We start from the raw sequence: 26,691 nt of genomic DNA on the forward strand, positions 1-26,691 counted from the left end.
ATAACCACTTTCTTTATATTTTAGCCGAAATGGTATTCAAATTTCACGTTTGGTGCTTTACAACTTTTTGGTCATAGTGTCCAGAGGTTCCAGAGAAGTGATTTCTTGTCTTCATTTGAAAACAATACAGTAAAAATGACTTATTTTATGTTAGATTGTATTTTCTTGCACAGCTAGATGTTGAACTCATGAAAAATATTTGTTAGCATTGGCCAAAACATATTAGCTAAAGTCACACCAAAGCGAAAGCCAAAAGAGGATTAGTCTTAAAGCGTTTTTGGTGGGTTGTTACCATTTATTATGGCATTGCAGTCAAAATAAGACAAATAAGCTTATGTATGGGACACATTCTGTACCTTTAGTGAGGGATAGATCTTCCGAAACCACCTATCGCCACATACGGGCGTAGGTGCATAAATGAACCGCTGAACAAAACGTTTTACCGAACGAATCCGAAAGACTCGAGTCACTGAGATGAATCAAACAAACCCTTATCAGACTCACGAGTCAGTGAAGGCAGGTGCTGCGCTCTCAAATTAGACAGACTCGGCATTTTGTGCTGAAAGCTTTACCTCATCTGAAACCTGTGGCGTTTGTATTCGCACTCCTCCACATCTGGAAATACGTGCTAGATTTGATTTGTGCTGCGTTTTATCCAACACTAATTTCCTCACGTAATCGCGTGTCGGTCGTGGTAAGTGATGGACAACAGAAAGGTAACTTGTGCTTTTCGTTTGCTATGCGTTGTGTTTTTGTTTGTTTGGCGTCTGTGATTGTTCGAACATCTATGGGGTCCATTCATGAAATTAACCTCAGTCACGCTCAGTAGTTGTATTAGTCTATTATTATTTATATTATCAATTTAAGTTAATATATGCACAATTTACGGCAGTTTTGTTCTGCAATATATCGTTTTCTATATAGATTTTACCCGTTTATTGAGGCTAAAAATATTAAACCTCTTTGGATATTTAGGCTAAGAAGTTCAGTCAACATATTTAAGACATAAATAGACGTTGTTTTGTCTATGTTACTATTATATTTGTAACTCTGAATATGACAGTCAACAGTCTCTATCTCTCTTTGTGCCATCTCATAGAGATTGATCACTGTTAAAAGGACCTTTTGAAAGGCTCTTTAGAGGCACAGATTAAAGTCCAGCATGATTTGCAGTAAGTATCTTTTGTTGCTTTATTCCCCAGGGACACATTATTGTGATGCTGAATTAATTCCAAACTGTATTGCTTTTTTCTATAGCCATTTTCTGACAAATATCTCTGTTATCGTTTATGAGTTTTTAAGAATAAACCTCACAGAATATATATATTTATATATATATATAAGTTCTGTTTATTTATAGTGGTAACAATAGCCACAATAATGCATTTTCAGTATTCAGATTTGTGTTAAAGTAAAATGTATTTTTCAGTTTCATATTTTAAACTATTATACATCTGGATATTTGGTAGTGATAATGCTTAAGCTGTTCTCCTGTGTTGTTTCTTTGCATAAGCATTTCTGGACACCAAATGATAAAGACAATCCCCCAAATTTGGGAGATTCATGACCAGAAGCAAACAGTACCATCATGGGATGCGGCACTTCCATTGCCATTGAGAACCAAACACGACCCTCAGAAACAGGTAAAATAAAAAATAATATGCCTATTGCTTTGTAGCACACAGTAGCTTAACCTCTTGTCCCTCCCGCATTTGCAACAACCCTGGATTCAACAAGTTTGCATTATTAATTTGTTGAAAAATATGGCATTGCATTTTATCTCCAGTTCTGTCCTTTTTTTTCTGTTTTCACCCCACCCACAAGGTTTTACTCAAATTATTCAATTTAATTTAATCACCTCTCACACAGATGGCTCCATCAAGCAGTCCAACCCAGCTCTGAGTAAGGCACTTTCTTCAGCATCTGTCATCGCTGTCTGTGTCCCATTTGTGGCTATAGAGAAGTAGCACAATTTCACCAATGTAGAAATGTACTTTTTAAAAATGCAAACTCAATTGTTTGCCATATATTTTAACTCAAAGCACCAACCTGCATGAGTTTTATCAATTCTATGAGAGGTTTTTTTCTTTCTCTATGCATTTGAATTATTTATTCTTAATTATGAATATCATTATGAATTAGTTCAATGTACAAGCAGTTACCCCATCATTCTCAAATGCAGCTCAGATTTTGTCTATGGGTTTGTATACTCTCGAGAAAAGCCTTGTCTCTAATGTTTGTGTTGTGTTCTTTCTCCTTAACTGCTCCTTGCACTTCTTTAATTAGCACCTGTGATATAGACCCCCTGAGACATGGTTATATTTGGCACCGTTTTTGCGCTCAAGTGCTCTAGAAAAGATGCAAGTGTCTGTACCATGAGTCATACTGTATGTGCGTTAAAGCATGACGTTAGCATGGTAACACGGGCCTTATGAGACAATGAGAATCAGGAAATATATTTTGAAAAGGTTGCTTATGTCTTAAAATGAAATTTATATTTATTAAAATTTTTATATATACATATATAATGTATAAACACGTCTATAAAGTTGTATCTAATACATTTGAGCATAAAGGTACATAATTGTAATTCCAATGTTTGAAAAAATCTATATAATTAATTAGATATTTTTGGATACAATCACTGGCCACTTTATTAGGTACAACATACTAGAACCGGATTGGACCCCCTTTTGCTTCAGAACTGCCTTAATCCTTAGTGGCATAGATTCAACAAGGTACTGGAAATATTTATCAGAGATTTTGGTCCATATTGACATGATAGCATCATGCAGTTGCTGCAGATTTGTCAGCTGCTTATCCATGATGCGAATCTTCCGTTCCACCACAAGCCAAGGGGGCTCCATTTGATTGAGATTTGGTGACTGTGGAGGCCATTTGAGTACAGTGAACTCATTGTCATGTTCAAGAAACCAGTCTGAGATGATTCACACTTTATGACATGGCGCGTTATCCTGCTGGAAGTAGCCATCAGAAGATGGGTACACTGTGGTCATAAAGGGATGGACATGGTCAGCAACAATACTCAGGAAGGCTGTGGCGTTGACACCATGCTCAATTGGTACTAATGGGCCCAAAGTGTGCCAAGAAAATATTCCCCACAACATTACACCACCACCACCAGCCTGAACTGTTAATACAATGCAAGTTAGATCCATGCTTTCATGTTGTTGACTCCAAATTCTGACCCTACCATCCGAAAGTCACAGCAGAAATTGAGACTCATCAGACCAGGCAACGTTTTCCAATATTCTATTGTTCAATTTTGGTGAGTCTGTGCGAATTGTAGCCTCAGTTTCCTGTTCTTAGCTGACAGGAGTAGCACCTGGTGTGGTCTTCTTCTTTTGCTGCTGTAGCCCATCCGCCTCAAGGTTGGACGTGTTATGCATTAGAGATGCTGCTCTGCATACCTCAGTTGTAACGAGTTGTTATTTGAGTTAATGTCGCCTTGTTATCAACTAGAAACAGTCTTGCCATTCTCCTCTGACCTCTGGCATCAACAAGACATTTGCACAGAACTGCCACTCACTGGATATTTTCTCTTTTCCGGACCATCCTAGAGTTGGTTGTGCGTAAAAAATCCCAGTAGATCAGCAGTTTCTGAAATACTCAGACCAGCCCGTCTGGCATTGAGTTGCTGCCATGTGATTGGCTAATAAGAAATTCGCGTTAATAAGCAGTTGGACAGGTGTACCTAATAAAGTGGCCGGTGAGTGTATGTGTCCCATATATGACATTTTATATATATATGTATATATGTGACATCCAAATATGAACTTGTATGTAATTTGCTTATATTGGGATATATCAGATTTCTATATGGAACGTGCATTTTAAAAAGAGCTCAATTGAGGGTACATGTACACATAAAAAAAAACTCCTCATTATAAACAAGGATTGTTTTTACAACATTGACATCTGTACAGAAAACCTTTAAAAAATGCAAAAGAAAAAGTTGTTTTAGTGTATAATCATCTTGGACATAAAAATGTATAAATAAATGTACAGCTTTTTTAATCAGACGCCAGCCATGGCCTTATGGTGTTAAAATGTTTGCATATATTTCTGAATCTCACAGGATGTATGTCCTCTTCCCTAATTGTGCTTTATGCTTACTGCATATTTAAACATATTGCTGCTTTTTTCATTGGGAAATGTGTATATTTGTATGTACTGTAGTCATGCTGTAGTCATTTTCCCCTATTCGAAGGCACCAGTCAGCAAGTATTTATAAAAAAAAAAAAAAAAACATTACCTGTACCTCTCTTTCCAAATACTTTTTGTCTTAAACATGTGGTCTACGAGTATCATTTACAGCTACTCCTTTCGTTCTTTGTGTATTCTTAACATATTTAGCCATAAAAGCTGCCATACTGATCCAGCGTTGGTACAGACGCTATGTTGCTCACCTGGAGATGCGAAGACGCTACACGTGGAACATCTTTCAGTCCATTGAGTATGCAGGAGAACAGGACCAGCTACAGGTACAGTAAAAGAAAAACACTTTATGTCATTCTGTTGTTTTTGGAAGGTACTCTGTTGTGTTTTTTAATTGCTGTTTTTTTTCTGTATGGTTCATTTTTAACACTAGTTTAAATGTTTCCCTTTTCTAGCTCTCAAGTTTCTTCACTTTCATGTTGGACAACTTCACTCAGATGAATGGGAATGGACCAGGTAATAAAATGTTTTGTTTTCTCAATGGATCAAAGACATTTTGGTGGTTAATGAAATTTACAGAAATGTTGTTTCATTCTTAGAAAGTGTATTAAATGGAAGTGCCTTCATTTCAATTAAATTTTATGGAAATTAAATAGTTTTCATTTTCCATTGCCATTCAGCATAACATGTTTGTGTAAAAAATAAAAACAGCAACAATGTACTTATTCTAACAATACATCATATTATTCATCATACTGATCATTTTATTATATTTTAAATGTCTAAAATCTATTATTCATAGATATAATTAGATTCTAGTGGTTTGATGGACAGTGGGAAAGTTTATAGATCAAAAATTACAATACATTTGTTGTTTGTGATCCTTAAGTACAGTCGTTTATTGTGGTGTTAAATGATTTTTATTTTTTTTTTGTAAATATGCATGACATTTCTTTTGGTATATAAACTATTTTTACACTGAATGATATTTTAAAGGACGTCACGGTGGCGCAGTGGGTAGCATGATTGCCTCACAGCAAGAAGGTTGCTGGTTCGAGCCACGACGTTGGCATTTCTGTTTGGAGTTTGCATGTTCGCCCTGTGTTGGCGTGGGTTTCCTCCGGGTTCTCCAGTTTCCCACACAAGTCCAAAGACATGCGTTATAGGTGAATTGAATAAGCTAAATTGTCCGTGTAGTGTAGCGCGTGTGAATGGGAGTGTATGGGTGTTTCCCAGTGATGGGTTGCAGCTGGAAGGACACCCGCTGTGTAAAACATATGCTGCATAAGTTGGTGGTTTATTCTGCTGTGGCGACCTTGACTAATAAAGGGACTAAGCCAAAAAGAAAATGAATGAATGATATTTTATTTAATGTGTCTTTGTAAATCTTGGTAAAATAGATAGTGGATTTTATTCATTCATTCATTTTCTTTTCAGCTTAGTCGCTTTATTAATCTGGGGTTGCCACAGCGGAAAGAACCGCCAACTTATCCAGCATATGTTTTATGCAGCGGATGCCCTTCCAGCTGCAACCCAACACTGGGAAACATCCATACATACTCATTCACACACATACACTATGGACATTTTAGCTTACCCAATTCACCTATTGCGCATGTCTTTGGACTTGTGGGATAGTGGTTTTCTCTTGCTTAATTTTTTAAAGAACGCATTGTAATGAATGAGGAAAAACAGTTTGTAGTTTCATTAAACTTAAACTTTTTTAAATTAATTTTGCACAGACCTATTTTTTTAAGCTTAAGTAGTAATATTTACATAGCTAAATATAACTATTTTAAAAATGCTCCCATTTGTCTGAAATGTTTTGAAGCATACTGTCAGGCAGTTTGGGATTTGTACTTTAAAAAATATATAATTTTACTCATTGATTTTTCTTTTATTATCCTCTGAATCTAGCAGTCCCTCAGCACACTTTTGGAAATCTCCAGTACATGTGTTTTTTTTTTTTTTGTTTTTTTCTCATCATTTGGTCTCCCTCTGGAGTGTTGCACCTATCCTTTCAGTGATCCCAAAAAACACTATAGGGAGACCCAGTTGCTTAGCAACCTTGGGAGATCCCATTTTGAGTGGTGGTAATGGAGAGAGAGCCAGAAATGCAGCACCCAGCCTCCAAAGGCAGATGTCCAAAACGCAGAAGACAATTAGACCCATCTTTAGTCAAGTAGAAGAGCAGAAGCTCAAATGAGACGCACCAGAAAGAAACATATGTACATAGAACGTTCTTACACTGTTGAAGAACCAAACGCATATATTCAACTGTTTCACCCAATGGATGATGCTTTCACTGCTTTCTATTCTTCACATTGAGGTTCATTTCATCAGCCTGTGATTTCACTTGGGGAAAGCCGTGTTTAATCAGTTCCCGTTGTGTGGGCCTCAAATGCACATGACTGGTCTTGTCAGGTAATCACGTGTCTTAGGTTTGGATTGGATTGTTTTTAGATTCAGCTTCTTGTTTCTGTGGCTCTAGTGTCTTTTAAATGTTGACAATTATGAGGTATATTATTGTTATAGTGCTGTAAAGTTGTAAACTTAAACATTGAATGTCTGCAGTCACAGCTATAGTGAATTGAGACAAATTAATTATTTGAAATGGAAATAATATGCAGTAAATAATTTTGAATGGTAGTACATCTGCATATTTTTTTCACTCAAATTTTGACCTACGTATATTATTGTTATTATTATTATTATTATTATTATTATTATTATTATTATTATTATTTTTTTTTTTTTCAAATGGGGAAAAAAAAAAAAAAAAATATATATATATATATATATATATATATATATATATATATATATATATATATATATATATATATATATATATATATATATATATATATATATATATATATATAGATATGATATAGATATAGCAAGGTTTATACATATAGCAATTGGCAAGGTTTTATAACAGAAAAGCATTATGTTGAATAGGAGTTATTCTAAATCCATTCAGAAAAAAAGCCGACAATATATATTTTTGATCATTTGTGTAATCCAAGAAATATATAATGAGAATTATATTTTTAACAATTATCAACTTTTTTCATTAGAAAAAAAACATTGTTGAAAAAAGTATATACAACTATTTTCTTGTTTTGAATCATTACAATATGTGACTAATAGAAATAACTAAATTAGATTTTTTTCTTTTGTTGTGGCAAGCCAAAAAAATAAATAAAAATACAGCAACCTGGCCATTAGAAATAAATCCCTAGTGCTAAGCTCTGTATAAGTCTAAAATTTCATTCATGATGGTCTTAAATTTGACTTGATAAAACCTGCAGAAACCCTGATCTGTGAAACTGAATGATGGTGGAACATTATTTCACTCATATTTTGACATTTTATTGTAAGTACAATATATAAGTATGATGCTTTAATTATTATATACAATTAAATCAATTTTGTATTTTTTTTTAATCTGTTTAATAAACTTTTACATAAATAGCAGGATAGTTTTACAGAAAAATAGAAACAAATATTATTCCCAACCCTTCCCTCATAAACAAAATTAAATTAAATTTCATTTATTTTTATGTTGACAACAAAATGGGATATCTTTACCTCAATATTTCTCATTTAATCAAGTTTTATTTCATAGTAGAGCTAACATTGCTTCTTTTATGGACCACTAAGGATGCAGGAAATGATGTCCTGTAGATGTTGGCTAAATCAAGACAAAGAAAAAAAAATGTTGCATTTGCGCTCACCTCAATACAAACATCTGTTCCTGAAATTCAGCTCTCTCTGCATAAATTTATGGGAAACACAGCAAATTTACATTTTCAAGAATGACACAATGGGTCAGCACTCTCAAATCCCTGTGCAGAGCCAGACGCTATGCAAATTGAAGCATTGCACATTGTGTTATAGCGACGTGTGTTGGGTATTTTTGATGGACATTAAAAAAAGGCCTTTCATAAAAGACCCCAGGTTGAGAATTAAGCATTCCTTTATTAACTGAAACCGATATTGCCTGTTCGCCTGCATTGCCACGTGTCCAGCTCTGATAGACAATAGCACAAACCTTTGATGTTCCGAGTGTTTCATGATTCACATTTACATTATTTTATCAGGCTGAGAGATTATAATGGAGAGTTCTCTCACATTTACTGTAGGTTGACCAGTCGTCTCGATTTTCCTGAGTCCTGTGTTCCAGTTCTATTTTTAGTCTCCAGACTTATCAAAATGATCTTCTCTTTGGAAAAAGTAATATATTTAAATCTTAAGTCACTTAAAAAAAGTAATTGAATGTGTTACTTTTAAAATGAAAGTAATGTGAAATTAGGTGTTACAGTGGGGAAAACAAGTATTGAACATGTCACTATTTTTCTCAGAAAACATGTTTCTAAAGGTGCCGTTGACTTGAAATTTTCCCAGGATGTGGTAACGACCAAAGAAAAATATGCAAAGAAAATAAATTATAATTAGTTTACAAATTAAGTTATGCATGATAAAATAAAATGACGCACCGAAAAAGTATTGAACACATGAAAAACGGGAGGTATAGAAAAGCAGTGAAAGCCCAGACAGCAGCTGAAAACTCTCAGTAGTTATTTAGCAACCCTCTAACCTTCATCATTGTAATTTAATATGAGCTGCTTCAGTCCAACATCTACATTACCAGGATGATGAAGAAGAAACTAGGGTGGACTTTTCAGCAAGACAATGATCGAAAACACAGCCAAGGAAACTCAAATTCTTTCAGAGAAAGAAAAACAAGCTGTGGAATGGCCCAGCCAATCACCTGACTTGACCTGACTTCAATATAAAATACAAATTAAAGATCTGATCTGATCTGATAGACAAGACCCACAGAACCATCAAGATTTTTACACTATGTTGAAGTCTGTGAAAAACTCACACCTGAGCAATGCACGTGACTTCATTCTCCATATGAGAGGTGTCTTTAAGCTGCCATCACCAAAAAATCCTTTTATATAAAGTATTAAATACGTTTCAGTAGTTCAGTACTTTCTCCGTGTCATTCCATTGTAATTACACACAACTCACTTTACAGATTTTTTTTTTTTGGTTTTGCTTTATTTTTATGTTTGCATTGTTTGGGTTTTACCAAAATCTTGTTTAATTCCATGTCAACCGCTTCTTTAGAAATATTATTTCCAGGAAAAAACATGTTCAATACTTTTTTCCCGCTGTATGTTGTTTTTTCTTAAGATAGGCTCAACATTGTAATGTATCACTTTTTTTAGGCAACACCAATTGCAAAAAACGGTGTTTCAAATGTGTGCAAATATATTACAAAACTATTAACACATTACATTATGAAATTGGGCCAACTAACTCTGATCTCATACTGATTGGGGAAATAATGTTATATCTTTTTATGACTTTAAACACAAAAAAAAATGTACTGGCCAATTTTAGTAATTTTGGTTCCATTTTGGGAATTACAGAGCAAAATATTATCCACTTTATTCTCCAATGTAAAAAATTGACAGTAACTGAATGGGAATTTTGGTTGCCAGTAAAACTGAATTTACAAGCACACTGTAAATTAACAATTACAAATGTAATTTAAAAATACAGCAGAGTTATGAATATTTATTTATAGTGTGCATGTAAATTTACAGTTTTACTTGCAACCAAGATTGTTGCCTCACAGCAAGAAGGTCGTTAGTTCAAGTCCCGGCTGGGCCACATGGCATTTCTGTGTGGAGTTTGCATGTTCTTCCGGTGTTCGCGTTGGTTGCCTCCGGGTGCTCCGTTTTCCCCCACAGGCCGAAGACATGCTCTATAATTTAATTGGGTAAACAAAATTGGCCGTTGTGTTTGAGTGTATGTGTGACTGTGAGAGTCTATGGGTGTTTCCCAGTACTGGAAGGGCATCAGCTGCGTAAAACGTATGCAATAGTTGACGGTTCATTCTACTGTGGTGATCCCTGATAAATTAAGACTTAAGCCAAAGGAAAATGAATGAATGAATGAATGAATGAATGAATGAATGAAGTCATACAAAAAAACTAAACATTTTGCCTTTTTAAATTTATTTTAAATAGTTTATTTGACTGTCAGAGATTTATTGTTCATCCCTCCTTCCGCAATCCAATTTTTCATTTCTTTGCTCTCTCATACCAGGATCATTGAGTTGCATGTCACACTTGTTATAGTATAGGCCTGTGTGATTCTGCTTTCAGTCTACCCTCATAGTCACCACAGCCATCTTGTTTTCTTTGCCCCAGACTTGATCTCTCACCTGCTGGACTCTGTGGTTGATCCTCTGACAGAGGAGGTCAGGCAGCTGAAGTACGAGCAGATTATGGTGCCGGAGTCGTACAGCGGCCCTCGTCTCTCCTTCCCACTGAGCGTGACTGATACCAATGCCCTGCTCAGTGCCTTTAAAGAGGAGCAGGTACAACACTATAAAACTTTCACTCATCGTCTAACCAAATCATTATATACATTATTTATTTAAAATTGTACCTAGTTTCAAATTATGCTTAATTTATGGCTTATTTTCTCAGAATGCATTTTTATTATTTTGTAATTGTTGTTGCATATTTAAAAGGTTATATACTTTAAAATAAGACATATTCATGGAATGCTAAAGCAGATTTTTTAATCTTTAGTATCAAATTCTATCTTTTGAAATCATTCTAATATGCTAAAACAATTTAATTGTCATTTTAAGTATTAATACTTTGACACCATCCTTCAAACCACTAGGTTTCACCCACCATTTGCTAGCAAGATGCTTTTCATTATGCAAAATTTAATTGGTATGATTGTAAGTATTTTTTTTATTATATGTTAATATCTACAGGTTTCATTTTAACATAAATATACACTCATCGACCACTTTATTAGGTACTCCTTACTAGTACCAGGTTGGACCCTCTATTGCCTTCAGAACTGCCTTAATCCATTGTGGCATAGATTTAACAAGGTACTGGAAATATTTATCAGAGATTTTAGTCCATATTGACATGATACCATCATGCAGTTGCTGCAGATTTGTTGGCTGCTCATCCATGATGGAATCTCCCATTCCACCACATCCCAATGGTGCTCTATTGGATTGAGATCTGGTGACTGTGGAGACCATTTGAGTACAGTGAACTCATTTTCATGTTCAAGAAACCAGTCTGAGATGATTCGCGCTTTATGACATGGCACATTATCCTGCTGGAAATAGCCATCAGAAGATGGGTACACTGTGGTCATAAGAGGATGGACATGGTCAGCAACAATACTCAGGTTGGCTGTGGCTATGACACCATGCTCAATTGGTACTAATGAGCCCAAAGTGTGCCAAGAAAATATCCCCCTCACCATTACACCACCTCCACCAGCCTGAACTGTTGAAATAAGGCAGGATGGATCCATGCTTTTATGTTGTTTACTCCAAATTCTGACCCTACCATCCAAATGTCACAGCAGAAATCGAGACTCATCCGACCAGGCCTTGTTTTCCAATCTTTTATTGTCCATTTTTGGTGAGCCTGTGTAAATTGTAGCCTCAGTTTCCTATTCTTAGCTGACAGGAGTGGCACCAGGTGTGGTCTTCTGCTGCTGTAGCCCATCTGCCTCAAGGTTCTACGTATTGTGCGTTCAGAGATGCTCTTCTGCATACCTCGGTTGTAACGAGTGGTTATTTGAGTTACTGTTGCCTTTCTATCAGCTGGAATAAGTCTGGCCATTCTCCTCTGACCTCTGGCTTCAACAAGACATTTGCGCCCACAGAACTGCCACTGACTGGATATTTTCTCTTTTTCAGACAATTCCCTGTAAACCCTAGAGATGGTTGTGTGTGAAAATCCCAGTAGATAAGCAGTTTCTGAAATACTCAGACCAGCCCATCTAGCACCAACAACCATGCCACGTTCAAAGTCACTTAAATCACCTTTCTACCCCATTCTGAAGCTCTGTTTGAACTGCAGCAAATTGTCTTGACCATGTCTACATGCCTAAATGCTTAGAGTTGCTGCCATGTGATTTGCTGATTAGAAACTTGCATTGACAAGCAGTCAGACACCTGATAAGTCAGTACCTAATAAAGTGGCCGGTGAGTGTATATCTGTTACACTTTATGACCATGGAATTAATTTATTTTCACATCTGTAAATTTTATTTGACAGAGACACCAAAATGGGACCTCTTGCCTTGAATCCTTTATTTTAGGAACTTAAGTTAATAATGTAGGCTATAACATTTAAAGATATGACTGCGTCTGATTTTCAGACTCTTCATGGGAAATATGTCCTGCAGTTACTGTATGAAACCAAGAAGTTCTTGAAACAGATGCCAAACGTCATTTATCTGTCAACGTCCTATGCCAAAGAGATAACGATCTGTGGTAAGACACGATTTTTTTGTATAACACTGTTTATACTACTATAAATTATTCTGTAAAACTGCAGTTTTATAAGGAAGTATGCAACATTTCAGATTTTCAGAAAAATAGAGATGGCGCCATGAAGGAATTTGGACGTATATTGCATATCATTTGTACGTTTGTTGTATATACAGTGCCTATAGAAAATCATCATACCCTGTGAAAATCTATACTTGTATCTTTATTTACATAACACCCTGCTTTCTCTTCAGGGAAAAGTTGTAGAAAGACACAGGTTAGAAGAAGGCTACAAAAAATGTCAAAGCTGGAAAAGTTATTTAGCAATGTGATTTGATTTCAGGCTGAATGACAAATAAAATCATTATTTCAAAGGGGTGTCATGATTTTATATAGGCATTGTATATATACCATCTGCTCCAACTGTGTGTTCACGGTGTATGTTTGCATTTGAATGACTTAAATGCAGCACAAATCCAACGTATACCATACTTGCCCAAATACTTGGTAATGACTTTTTTTTGCTTTTGCTTTTGCTTTTGCTTTTCCTTTTCCTTTTCCCTTTCCTTTCCTTTCCTTTCCTTTCCTTTCCTTTCCTTTCCTTTCCTTTCCTTTCCTTTCCTTTCCTTTCATTAGTTTGTGCTTTATCTGCAACAGTGCATTTGAGATATGGGCAATATTTGTGATATGTTGCAGGGAAAATACTGATAGCAGCATGAATGAATGAGTGCTTACTTATTTTGCACTTGATAAAGCACTTCACTGTACCTCAATGGGCTCCTCACAGCACTCCTGATTCAATTAGTGCAGAAAAGCATGCATGAATAACTGAATTCCCATCTTGGAATACTCTGAAAGAGATCATGTTTACCATTTATACTGTTTATATTTTGCATGCTTTCATCACTGATACCAAACATTTGATTTTTATTCCTTGGAATGATCTTTTTTTGCATGCTGACTGTTTCACTCAGGCGATCTGCATGGAAGGCTGGATGACTTGCTGCTTATATTTTACAAGGTAAATGCAGATTGATTGTTTTAGATGTAGAATATCATTTCTTGTAATTACATTTCTGGATATTGGCACCAGGGTAATGTACCTAAGCAAAAGCTATAGAACGAGTTCATTAAAGTCACTTGGGCATCACTGGTGAATTATTGAATTCAATATGTATTGCCTTATTACTCAGAACGGTCTGCCCTCTGCGGAAAACCCCTACATATTCAATGGCGACTTTGTGGATCGAGGAAAGAAATCTACAGAGATTATCATCATTCTCTTTGCCTTCGTTTTGCTCTACCCTGACCACATGCATCTGAACAGGGGAAACCACGAGGACCACATCATGAACCTCAGGTAACAGGATAAATCATGTTAACAATAAATAGGGTAAAACTAATAGTCCTCACCATACTTCCCGGTTTGATTTGTTACATTACGAATTACAAACAAGTAGTCTTGCATACATTTCTAGCACAAAAATCTGAATATTGAATGAAGTCAGCTTCTATTTATTTATTTATTTTTACAAATGGTTTTTACTTAAGGGATTGAGAGTTTCTTCTCAATCCACAATTCAGAAAATACTACAAAAAGGTTTTTTCCATAATATTTTGTTGAATAAAGGATAATAAAGTACAGTATATGGTCAGACAGATGATGTACGAAAACATCACCTTAAAAATATAGATATAAATAAAACTGTGAAGTCTTACGCCTGTTTCACGCCGCAAGCGCAAGCAGTGCGTGAGCAATGCGTATGAAGAGCAGAAGCAGTGCACAGGCGTATGCCTTTCACACCGACTGTGTCTGCAGTGCGCAGCTCAACAGCAGCTGCTGCACAAATCAATTTCTCTCTGTCTATTCTATCTAGTTACCTATCGACATATAATTACAATTTTTTTTTTTACTTTTTATTTGCACCAAGGCCCGCGGCAACTTCCTCCTATGCTGTTTCCTTAACCTGCAAGTTTTTTTTTGACAAATTACATAGATCCTACAGGACTGCTTCTCAAGCTCAATGAGGAGTGTCATTCATGTCTGGTGCACACAGAAGACAATCGCCTGTGATATCATGTCATTTGGTTTTTGATTGACAGGATGTTGTAGGCCTGTAGTTATAATAATATTTATACAATATAGATATAATGATATTTATACAGGATCAAACTAGTGTACAACTTACTAAGCAAAACTAATACTAAAGTTGTTTTACATTTGGTTTTGTAATTCGGGCCTAAATAAATATTTGTTGCAGATTTTAGATTAGATTAGATTCAATTTATTGTCATCACACATGTACATGTACAAGGCAACGAAATGCAGGTTGGCAACGAAATGCAGGTAGGCAACAAAATGCATTTTAATTGTTTAAGTTAGTTTCATTAACTATATAGAAGTCATTGGATATTATTGATGCATTTATTGGGTAAAATTGCTACTTTTTACCGTCATTCATTGTGTTTTGGTCATTATTAATGCACTGTCACTTTAATTGAACGTGAGCAGCGTGGCAAAATAGATCCAGCGCTGAAATCATCACGGCACTGCTGCTTCAGGGACGCTCACGCCTCGCGCTGACGTGCTGCTTCTGTGTGCGGTATGAAAGTTCTAATCTGTTAACATGGATGCCGAAAAAACACGCCCTGCTCACGCTCTCCTCACGCGCTGCTTACCCTTGCGGTGTGAAACAGGGTTTAAGTTTGTCTCAGTTAAAAAAAAAAATTCTCATCCCTTTTGGTAATTTAAAAAAAAAATATGTATTGTAATTGAAGTCTATGGACACAAATGGATAAATATACTTATACTGAACATTTACTTAACACTTAACATGCATTTTGGAGGTTTTCTTTACATTTAGAATTTAAAACATTGTCTGAAATGGACAGATTCATGAAAAAAAAATTTTTGCTTGAAATGTCTCACCTCAACTATAAAGCTCCTCTTCTGTGCTCACTACATCATTGCAGTTTTATAAAGAAATTGCTAATTGTGGGGAAAACAAAATCTGGTATACAATGCAAAATACCTTTTTTTGCCAACTTTGTAAAAAAAAATCTACTTTGTATTTCTTAGTGAATGTATGTATTTGCAGATATGGATTCACCAGAGAAGTCATGCAGAAGTATAAGGTAATAATTTAGTAATAACCAGGGTGTCTGCGGGGTCTTAAAGTCTTAAAATGTCCTAAATGAAAAAAATTTAAGGTCAGTAAAAAGTCTTAAATTCACTGAAATATGAAAATAAAATGTATTATCTATTTAGCAATATAGTGGAATTATCTTCATTCTGTCCTTATCATCACATTTGTTTAAAAGTTCTCCCTGTATTTATGAATAAATTCATGTTGTACAAAAAGTTTGTTTATTATAGCTTTTAAAACTTGTCGTTTTTAAAATGAAAAGTCATGCTAATAGAAAATATATGTAAACAACTACATTTTGCTTGTTTTGACACATTATTCAAAATATGTGACCTAATAAATAACCAAATCTTAATTTTATTGGGGCTGGTAAAAAAATAACTGGCCATAACTAAAAATTCTTAGCATTTTACCCTGTGAAAGTCTGAAATTTAATGTGATGAAACCTGTAGAAAAATGCTTCGGTTTCTTTGGACAAATGTTCATTTGTAAATGTAAAGCCAAGTTTTGTTTCATTAAAACTCACTAATATATATTGATTAACCTTCCTGAAGTTTAATGTAATACATATTACAGTTCGTTTTTAATATACTTTTTGTCCTAAAAAAATTTAAACTATAAAATAAGTATATTGTTTAACAGTGTTTAATTAATAAAGATTTTCTGTCTTAGACATTGCTGCCTCCTACTGGACATCTAGGGCAATTTTTACAAAATTTTCCTGTTCTGTCAATAGACACATGGCAGGGAAATCCTGCAGCTCCTTCAGGATGTGTTCAGTCTTCTTCCTGTTGCAACTGTCATCGACAACAAAGTTCTTATTGTTCATGGTGGCATATCGGACAAAACTGATCTGGACTTTCTGAGCACTGTTGAAAGGCATAAAGTAGGTCTTTTTAATCTTCTGGTGGATTTATAGTCTTTGTTTTTACTTTAAAAGTTACTTTAAACGTTTTTATATTGATTTGTAGATTTATTTATTTTGGGGAAAAGCGTAAAGTGTAGAGTGTGTTTATTTTTTGTTTATTTGAATTTTTTATGTATTTAAATGTGTTATTTTTTAATTATTCGTATATTAAATGATTGATTTATTTTAAATATTATACTGTATATTTTAAAATTCTTTTTCAGATTTATTGTATTTATCCATTTATTTGTATTTAGATTTTTTTTTATGTTTTATATATTCTATTCAGAAATATAATAATTTATTATTTATTTAATATTTATTGACATATGGACTTTCTAAGGATTTTTGAAAGGCAGAAAGTACTGTAAACTTTTATTCATCTTTTTATTTAATTTATTTTAATGTATTGGATTTATGCGTTTTATTTATTTATAATCTATTTGCATATTTTTTTAAGTAAATGCATTTGTTTTAATTAATTACAAATTACATTTAATTATTTCCTTTTTATCTTCTTTAGATAAATTTTTTTTGAATTATTTATTTGCATTTGGTTTTATATTTTTATTTGAAAATTATAAGTGTATTTATTTATTTATTTTCTAAATACTGCTGTCAGCCAAATAGTTTTACCTTTTATTAAAAATTCCATTTAACTCTATAATACAAGTCTAATTGAATTTGATTTGTTTGATATTGGTTTTCATATTACATAAACTAATATCTAAAAGTCTAAATTTGTTATTTGTTTATTTATTTAAATTAGTTAGCGAACTACTCTCTAATGCGCAGGATAATGTAAAAACCCTACTCTGTGTCACACATACACATGTTTTTGTCAGGTGAAGTCAGCTCTCCGTTTGCCGAAGCGCAGCACTGATCATCTGACGGTGCGCTCGTGCAGTCGCAGCAGCAGCAGAAACAGGGGCAGAAACAGCAGATCCTCCAGCCGACACTCGTCCCGCAGCAGGAGGAAGAACCTTAGCAAGCAGGGCAGCCGCTCCTCCTCTTCATCCTCCTCCTCATCCTCTTCTTCCTCCATGTGTTCGCCGCGGGTTTCAGCCAGAAACACTCCACGACGCCCTCCACCAAGCCCCACAGATATGCTCCAGGTGCCCTTTCTGGACTCATTCGTGTCCCTTGAGCCTCCAGAGCCGCCCAGAGAAGAGCTGGAGTGGCAGCAGGTCAGTTGTTACGTTTTCAGTGAATGTGCGATTTGAGTTTGTGACCAATCCTGGATGTGGAGCAGTTTTTCTGTTTTGGACTCTATTTGGTATAATTGCCAAGTATACAGTATAACTATCGAAGAAGTATGAATTTCAGAAGTGCATTTTTTTCACATACATTTTATTTTTGTTAATTTTTGATTCATTCATTTATTTCTAAATGTATTGAATTGCTATATACATCAAGCTCAAAATTATTCATACCCTTGGCACTTTCTGACTAAAAGTACATTTTTTTTTTTTTTTACGGAAATGACACAGCTTCTTCCAAAATATATTGAAATAATGTACACGAGGCATTAATGTGAACAAAATAAATATTTTTCTCAGCATTTATTTACTTTTGAACAAAAAGTATCTGTCAGAATTTGCTAAGGGTATGAATATTATCGGCATTGACTATTTATGTTTAGTTTGTTTTATTATTTATTTATTTGTTGTTGTTGTTATTATTATTATTATTATTATTATTGTTATTTATTTATTTATTTTTTTAATAGCTGCTTTTATTTTTATTGTTTATAAATTATTTGTCTATTTAATAGCTTTCAAACTAAATGATTGTATTGTGGTTAATGTATTTTATGATTTAATAATATGATTTTAATTAATAGTATGATTTATAAATGATAATAAATGTTAAAAAGCCTTTGGGTTCTGGTTATGTCCTGTAGTATTTCTGTACTCCAAATTAAAATTGTTCTAGTTATGCAGTTTTGTTTTTCATTTTAAATTAATTTAGTTTAGCAAGTTTAGAACTTTATTTATTTACTCATAATCTATTTATGATTATATTTTTAATGAATTAAATGGTTTTGTTTCAATTATTAATTAAATGTAATTATTTACTTATTTACTTTTCTATATTTGACAATTCAAATAATTATATTTTTATTTGGAAATTATAATAGCATGTAACATATAATAACATATCTGCAAGAACACTTAGTCACTAAGAAATATGAATCGGATATTTTCAGAGGCATAAAAAAAGTATTTTATTTTAAAGTATTTTGCATTGCATACCAGAGTTTTTTCCCCTCACAATTTACGATTTATTTATAAAACTGCAATGATTTATTTATTCATTTATTTCTTAATTGATTCAATTTTCATAATATAATATAATATAATATAATATAATATAATATAATATAATATAATGTAATATAGGGCGACGTGGTGGCGCAGTAGGTAGTGCTGTCGCCACACAGCAAGAAGGTCGCTGTTTTTTTTTTTTTTCTTTTTTTCAATAGTCTACAGAACAAACCATTAATACCCTATCCTGCCTAGTTAACCTAATTAACCCAGTTAAGCCTTTAAATGTCACTTTAAGTTGTATAGAAGTGTCTTGAAAAATATCTAGTAAAATATTATTTACTGTCATCATGGTAAAGATAAAATAAATCAGTTATTAGAAATGAGTTATTAAAACTATTATGATTAGAAATGTGTTAAAAATCTTCTCTCCGTTAAACAGAAATTGGGCAAAAAATAAATAGGGGCTAATAATTCAGGGGCTTTAATAATTCTGAACTGTAATAATAAATGTTAAAAACGTTTGGGTAAAGTCCTATACTCCAGATTGTGTGTGTTATATCCAAATATGTGTTATTATTTGAAAATGTGTTTGATGCAGGTTGTGGATATCCTGTGGAGTGACCCTAAACACCAGAATGGCTGCAGTCCCAACTCTTTTCGTGGTGGAGGTTGTTACTTTGGGCCTGACGTGACCCAGACGCTGCTGCAGAAACACGGCCTCTGTCTGCTCATCAGATCACACGAGTGCAAACAGGAGGGCTACGAGCTCTGTCATAATGGACAGGTGAACACACAAACCTTCATCCCCCAAACCTGATCCATTCTTTGACATTACATTTAAATTTTTATTTAGTACAGTACAGGTAAGCTTTTAAGAGAATTGTCACAGTTAAAGCAATAGTTCACTTCAGTATAAAAAAAAAATATTTTAATTGTTTTTATTTTAAGTTTGTTTTATTTATTTATTGTTAATTAATAAAAATTATTTTTTTATTGAATTATTTACTTTTTTGTAACTTTTTAAAAACTTTTTTTAGACTTTTTAAAATTGATATTTGTATTTATATTCAATGTTTTTTATTATTTTTTTATTTAATTTATTTATTAAGTCTAATTTATTTAATCTATATTTATCTTTCTGTTTTATTTATTTGTTTATTTATGTGTTGAATTTATACATTTACTTATTCTTTATTTATTTTTGACAATTTTAATTAATCGCATTTATTTGTTTTATTTATTGATATTTTTTTACCTTTATTGTTGAATATATTTTTCCATTGACTTATTTGTATTGTCCTTATTTTTGTATTTTATATTTTTATCTGAAAATTATAATATTTTTTCATTCATTTATTTATTTTCTAAGTGTTTAAAAATTAAATGAAAGAAGCTACTATTATTTATTATATTAATGAAATTAAAAAAAGCTATTTTAAAGAATGTTGGAAACCTGTAGCCATTAACTTGCATAGAAAGAAAAAATATGTACTATGAAAGACAATGCTACCAGTTTTCATAATTTTTTACTATTCCAATATAGACGCATTAGAAATATAAAAGAAGAAATCAGGGAGGAAGAAATATAGAAGATATATCAAACAGGTTTGGCCACAAAAGTTCAGTAAGCATATTTTCAGGAATTTTCTTCTTTTATCCAAGGTTATCACAATTTTCTCTGCATCAAACTACTATGAAGAGGGCAGTAACCGCGGGGCTTATGTCAAACTGGGGCCTGAACTTGTCCCTCGCTTCTTCCAGTATCAAGTCAGTCGAAGCACCAGAAAACTCACCCTCCATCAGAGGTACTTCGCACATTTTCAATCACAAATATTATTAAGGGTATACAATATAAAAAAATGACTAAATAAATTATATAAATATATTTTATATATATATATATATATATATATATATATATATATATATATATATATATATATATATATATATATATATTTATTATTATTATTATTATACATACACACATATATTTTTTTTTAAAAACTTTCCCGATAATGATAATTTTATGCCAGTATTGTTTTGAAGATAATACCCTGTGTTAATAAGTAAATCATTGAATCATTCATTCAAATCATTCGTTCAGATTGGGTAATTCACTTGAAAACCAAGTATGTGAGAAAATAAAGGTATTTTTAGCAATAGATCACGGAGTAATTTTCTTTTTTTATTATTTATTTCATTTTAACTTTACATTCATGTAATACAGAAGTAAAAACAACAACAAAAAACAAACTAAACAGAAAAAAGTAAGGAAAAAATAAGCTTCTCAGTATTTTACATCAATATTTATGACCTCTTATTCATCAGTAAACAAATTTCCAACTCCACCACATTTTAGAAACAGAGTAATTTTCTTAAATGATTTGTTCAAAATTCAGAAATTCAGTATATCTCTGAGATGGACAAATGTTTTGCCCCAAATTTGTTAGGACCTATGTTACCATTGGTGAAACAGACAGTACTCTAAAATGTAATTTACTCATTGTTGCTAACTTTTGCTGTAGTGAAAATCAGTATAGTGATTTAATGCTTGAAGGAATGAATGAATGCATTAAAAGGAATCAATGAACTAAGCTTTATGCACTGTATGTGTGATGAGTAATGAAAGTGTTTGTTTTAGGGTTCGTGTAGCTGAAGGTTCGGCACTCAGGGCTCTGAAAGAGAAACTTTATGCTCATCGCTCTGAACTCATGGCTGCCTTTCAACAGTATGACATCGACAACACAGGTATATTATATTATATTGTATCATATTATATTGTGTCATATTATATTATATTATATTATATTTTATTATATTATATTATATTATATTGTATTTCATTTATAAGGTTGTGGTTGATAAGATTCCTCTAAAGTCACAAATGTTACTAAACCAGGATTTGTTTGTTCAAACAGAGTAAAAATGTATTATTGTGGAATAATTTTACAGTAAAAATTTTTTTTTTTGTATTATAAAATGTAGTAAACTCCACTGTTGACCAAGCTGAAACAGTGATAAAAAGTGTTGTAAACCATGATAGACATAGAAGAATGGCCAATAAACAGCATTTATTTGAAACCGAAGCCTAATTATAAGTGTGTATTTATAATTACTATTATAAATCTTATAAATGTTATATTATACACTTTTGTTGTTACATTTTGCAAATGCATTCCTTTAAAATTATATTTAAAAATAATACAAAAAATCTTTAGAACTACCAATTTTTTTATATATTATATTATATTATATTATATTATATTATATTATATTATATTATATTATATTATATTATATTATATTATATTATATTATATTATATTATATTATGCACCTACATAGTAGTTAGTTGAACATGAAGTTTACAAAGACATGATGTTGTTGTTGAAAAGTACTTCTGTAATGAGCACTACTGAAAAAGCAGACAAGCCCCAGTACGCTCTACTAAGATGTTACACCAATATAAAATGTTTTTCTGTCTGTTTCTCTCAGGCCGTATCTCCACTAGTGAGTGGGCACAGGTGGTGGAGTCTGTTCTGCGTTTGGATCTGCCATGGAGAACCCTGCGCCCACGCCTGGCCCGTCTTGGCACAGATGGCAATGTGGAGTACGAATCCTGTTTTGAGGACATCAGTCCAGGAGAGCCCATCCCTCCAGTCAGCATCTTCATTTATATTCATACTATTGCTCTTATCTGACTAGGGCTGGGTATTGATTCAGATGTCCTGATTTGATTTCAAATTCACAAGCTCTTTATTCAATTCGTTTCAGTTCTCGATTTGATTCTTCATTCAATTCTCAAATCAGTTGAGTGAATATAGATTTAATACAAATGCTACTGATATTTGTAAAAAGTATGAGTGTGAACAACACTTTGATTTAGGTGAATTAAAACAGAAGCCACCTCTCTATTTCAGATGAACTGAATAAATAGTCATATAAAATAAAGCATGGATTTTTTTCAAGGTCTTAAAAAGTAAATAAATCAATTTAGAGAAATTTAAGGCCCTTAAAAAGTATTAAAAAGTCTTAAATGCTATTTTACAAGGTATTAAATTTGGTATCAGTATGCTAAAGTTTGCTTAAATATCTTTGAATATTGGCATGCTGTGTAGTTTATGAAATCAAACAAATCCTGCCAGATTTGACATCACACTGCTTTGTTTAGTGCAGTATCCAGAGAAACACTGTTATGCCTGCTGTTGAAAAGGGGCCACCTGCTGGATTAACATTTTTATTCAGTATATAAATACAGTTTTAGTTTAGGATTCATTTCTTGCAGTCAGTATTTAGTAAATATACTGTATAAAATGTCGCTAATGTTACTGGTTGAAACCTTAAGTGGTGATGAGGCCTTAAAAGATACTGAATTTGAATCTCTGATTCCTGTATATACCCTGTTATAGACAAATACACACGCTAGTATGTACATAGATTCCAAAAAGATTTATAAATATAAAAATTAATAAATATATGAAATTTGTTCAACATATTATTTTCTACTTTGATTAATATTAACAGCACAAAGTGTATGTTATTAGGCTGGTGTTGCTTTAAGTTATTATACATGGATAATGTCTGCTTTCACTTTAGATATGACTGACTGTTTACATGAATATTGGTTTCATCACATAAACATATACAGCAGTCAACATTTAAAATAGATCATCACCTTTCATCAAAGTGGTCTTAAATGTATTGAACAACACCCATTCTTGTCCTAGGACAATTTAGAAAATCATTTTTGATTCACTTTGAATGTTGACTACTGCATATTCGCCCATTTGAGTTAAAATGAGTTCAACTAAGCTCTCTTTTTGCGTTTTATGTTTGTTACAGAAAGACACCTGTCAGTCTCTCTGCACACAAGCATAAACATACAGAAAACTGTACATAAACTATTTAGAGAAATCTTAGTTGATTGGCATTATTATATACATTTCATTAATATTACATACATTATTATATCACTATAGAAATATAGAAAAAAATTAATTGCTTTATGACTTGTGATAATATTGAATAGTCCAAATTGTTTGACAGACCTATACAGACCTATATATGACCTTATATTGTAATATAATATACAATGTAAGTTTTATATATACTTTTACTGTATTTGAGGCCAGTGCAACCTCATTTTTATACAGACTTAATTGATATGATTTTTTGGTTTGTTTTTAGGTGACTCCAAACTTGGCTGAAACTCTTTATAGATATAGAACTGACCTGGAGATCATATTCAACATCATCGATAAGGATCACTCAGGTTAGCATTACTGTTCAGTGAGTTTATAATGCTAATAATTGTTATTTGTTGTTTATAACCGTCCATCTGCCTACCACGTGTAGGTCAGATCTCCATCGAGGAGTTTCGTCAGACCTGGAAGCTCTTCAGCTCTCATTTAGGGGTGGCTGTGAATGACCAGACTATAGACGACATGGCTCGAAGCATAGACTTCAACAAAGACGGCAGCATAGATTTTAATGAGTTCCTGGAGGCCTTCAGAGTAGTGCATAAACTGGATGTTAAAGAGCAACAGCAGGGTTAATTCTGGATCACAGACAACACAGATTTACAAATCTTTTTTGGCACTTCAACTTTTTAGTTTTTTTTTTTTTTGACAACTTACAGACTCCAAATACATCATTTATACACGATTTTACAGGTTTCCATTTCTTTCATAAAGGTAAGTGGTTTCAGTCTTTTTTTGTGATATAATTAACTGAAGAAGCGCTAAAGAAAATGTTCAAATATATTGAATGCAGTCACAGTTATTGTGTTGCACTGTTATTCACAAGTGCGGTTTAATTGTTTGGCAGTACGTAAGCCTATAATTGTGACTTCACTTTGAGTCATACTCATGAGTCATTTCTGTTGTAGATTTTGTCTGATATTAACTGCTTTGTTCTTGTGCATGGTTTACAACGTAGTATCTATTATTATTATCAAACCTGAAACATCAATTTAAGCTTTATAAGACAAAATTTCAAATGTTAATGCTTGAAAATTGAGGGGAGATTGAAACCGTACACACACACACAAAAACATTGCCTACTTTGTTTTTCATATTTGGTCTCTCAAAAATTCTTTGATTTAAATTGCTAGTAGCGCCACATTTTTCATTTCATTTTTATTTTTTTATTATTTGACACTTACTGACACTTTACTGATTATTCAACTAAAAACCATTTTTGTCAATTATCATGCAATATCCCTACTTAGGAAATTCCAAAGGGTGGTCCGCTTTAACTCAACAAGTAAAAATATCTAATAAATACTGTAAATGTAATCTCTAAATTTAATTGTATTTAACATCCCTACACACTTTGTGTATAAATTAGTTCAATAGAAGTGTAAATATCACATTATTTTGTTTACATTATTGCTATCATTAAAAGAAGGAAAAAGGAGAAATAATTGTTATTGTTAAATAAAAAATGATCAATATGTATTTTATATAATTATTATTGCTTTAATATTTAAATAAGCATTAAATAAGCGGTGTAGAAGATATTAAAGTTAAATAGAAATATTAAAAAACAAAAACTAAAAAATAAATAATTTTAAATAGTGCTGGGATTAATTACGTCCAAAATAAATGTTTGTTTTGACATAATATACAGTTAGGCCCATAAATATTTGGACATCGACACAATTCTAACATTTTTGGCTGAAGACGGTTGCTGTAGAGGCCTGGCAGAGCACCACCAGGGATGAAACCCAGCGTCTGGAGATGCGTTCCAGACTTCAGGCTGTAATTGACTGCAAAGTATTTGCAACCAAGTATTAAAAAGTTGGCAGTTCATTCCACTGTTGCGACCCCTGATTAATAAAGGGACTAAGCCGAAAAGAAAATGAATGAATAAATATTATATATAACAATAATAGATATAAAAATTTGTATCATACATATATATTTCATTCATCATTCATTCATTCATTTTCTTTTCAACTTAGTCCCTTTATTAATCTGGGGTCGCCACATTAGAATAAACCACCAATTTATCCAGCATATGTTTTATGCAGCGGAGGCCCTTCCAGCTGCAACCATCACTGGGAAACATCCACACATACTCATTCACACACATACACTATGGTCAGTTTTAGCAGACTCGATTCACCTATTCCACATGTCTTTTGGACTTGTGGGGGAAACCGGAGCACCCGGAGGAAACCCACGCGAACACGGGGAGAACATGCAAACTCCACACAGAAATACCAACTGACCCAGTTGAGGCTCGAACCAATGACCTTCTTGCTGTGAGCGCTACCCATATATATTTTAGATCTAAATATAAATAAGCATTTTCTCCAATACATGCATGTGTGTATTATATAATAAATATACACAGTGCACACATTTATTATGTCAAAACAAACTTTTATTTTGGCTGCAATTAATAACGATTCCTTTTTGTTTAGCACTGATTTTAAACCAAAAAGATTTTAAACTCAATAAAACAAATAAAACATTTTAAAGAATAATGTAATAGTATATCAACACAAAACACTTTTCCATAGCCACAGAGACAAAAGTTTCATTTGTCGTGTGTGTGTGTGTGTTCATGTGAAGTTAACTGACCTGATGTTGCTCCTCTTAACAAGAAAAAAGCACACTGTTTCTATGTTTTCATCCTGTTTTGAAGAGGAGTGTCCAGGACACTTTAAACGCCTATTACTCTGTCTCATGTCTCCTCCCCTTTCCTCTCTCTTTTTTTCTTCTCATCTGTTCAAGACTCCTCTCTCTAGAGTTCAGTCTGCAGAGTGATCTTCAGCTTCAGTCTTACATTTTCTCTGGACTTCAGCAGCCTCTTTTTTTTTTTTTTGAAGGG

At 33.0% G+C, this 26,691-nt stretch overlaps 1 protein-coding gene across 1 annotated transcript; it reads left to right on the plus strand.

The window, feature by feature from the left end:
- The first annotated feature begins 1,519 nt into the window (after positions 1-1,519).
- Positions 1,520-26,684, plus strand: ppef1 (protein phosphatase, EF-hand calcium binding domain 1). The gene is made up of 17 exons (XM_056468463.1): positions 1,520-1,643; positions 4,378-4,505; positions 4,635-4,695; positions 10,416-10,585; positions 12,415-12,529; positions 13,501-13,547; positions 13,720-13,886; positions 15,625-15,661; positions 16,409-16,558; positions 17,425-17,766; positions 19,448-19,633; positions 20,512-20,654; positions 21,494-21,600; positions 22,348-22,511; positions 24,040-24,124; positions 24,208-24,545; positions 26,595-26,684. The coding sequence occupies exons 1-16, from the start codon at positions 1,589-1,591 to the stop codon at positions 24,405-24,407; spliced, it is 2,157 nt and encodes a 718-aa protein (XP_056324438.1). The 5' UTR covers positions 1,520-1,588; the 3' UTR covers positions 24,408-24,545; positions 26,595-26,684.
- Positions 26,685-26,691: the final 7 nt, after the last annotated feature.

Source organism: Danio aesculapii, chromosome 11, assembly GCF_903798145.1.
Source record: "Danio aesculapii chromosome 11, fDanAes4.1, whole genome shotgun sequence".
Classification (NCBI taxonomy): domain Eukaryota; kingdom Metazoa; phylum Chordata; class Actinopteri; order Cypriniformes; family Danionidae; genus Danio; species Danio aesculapii.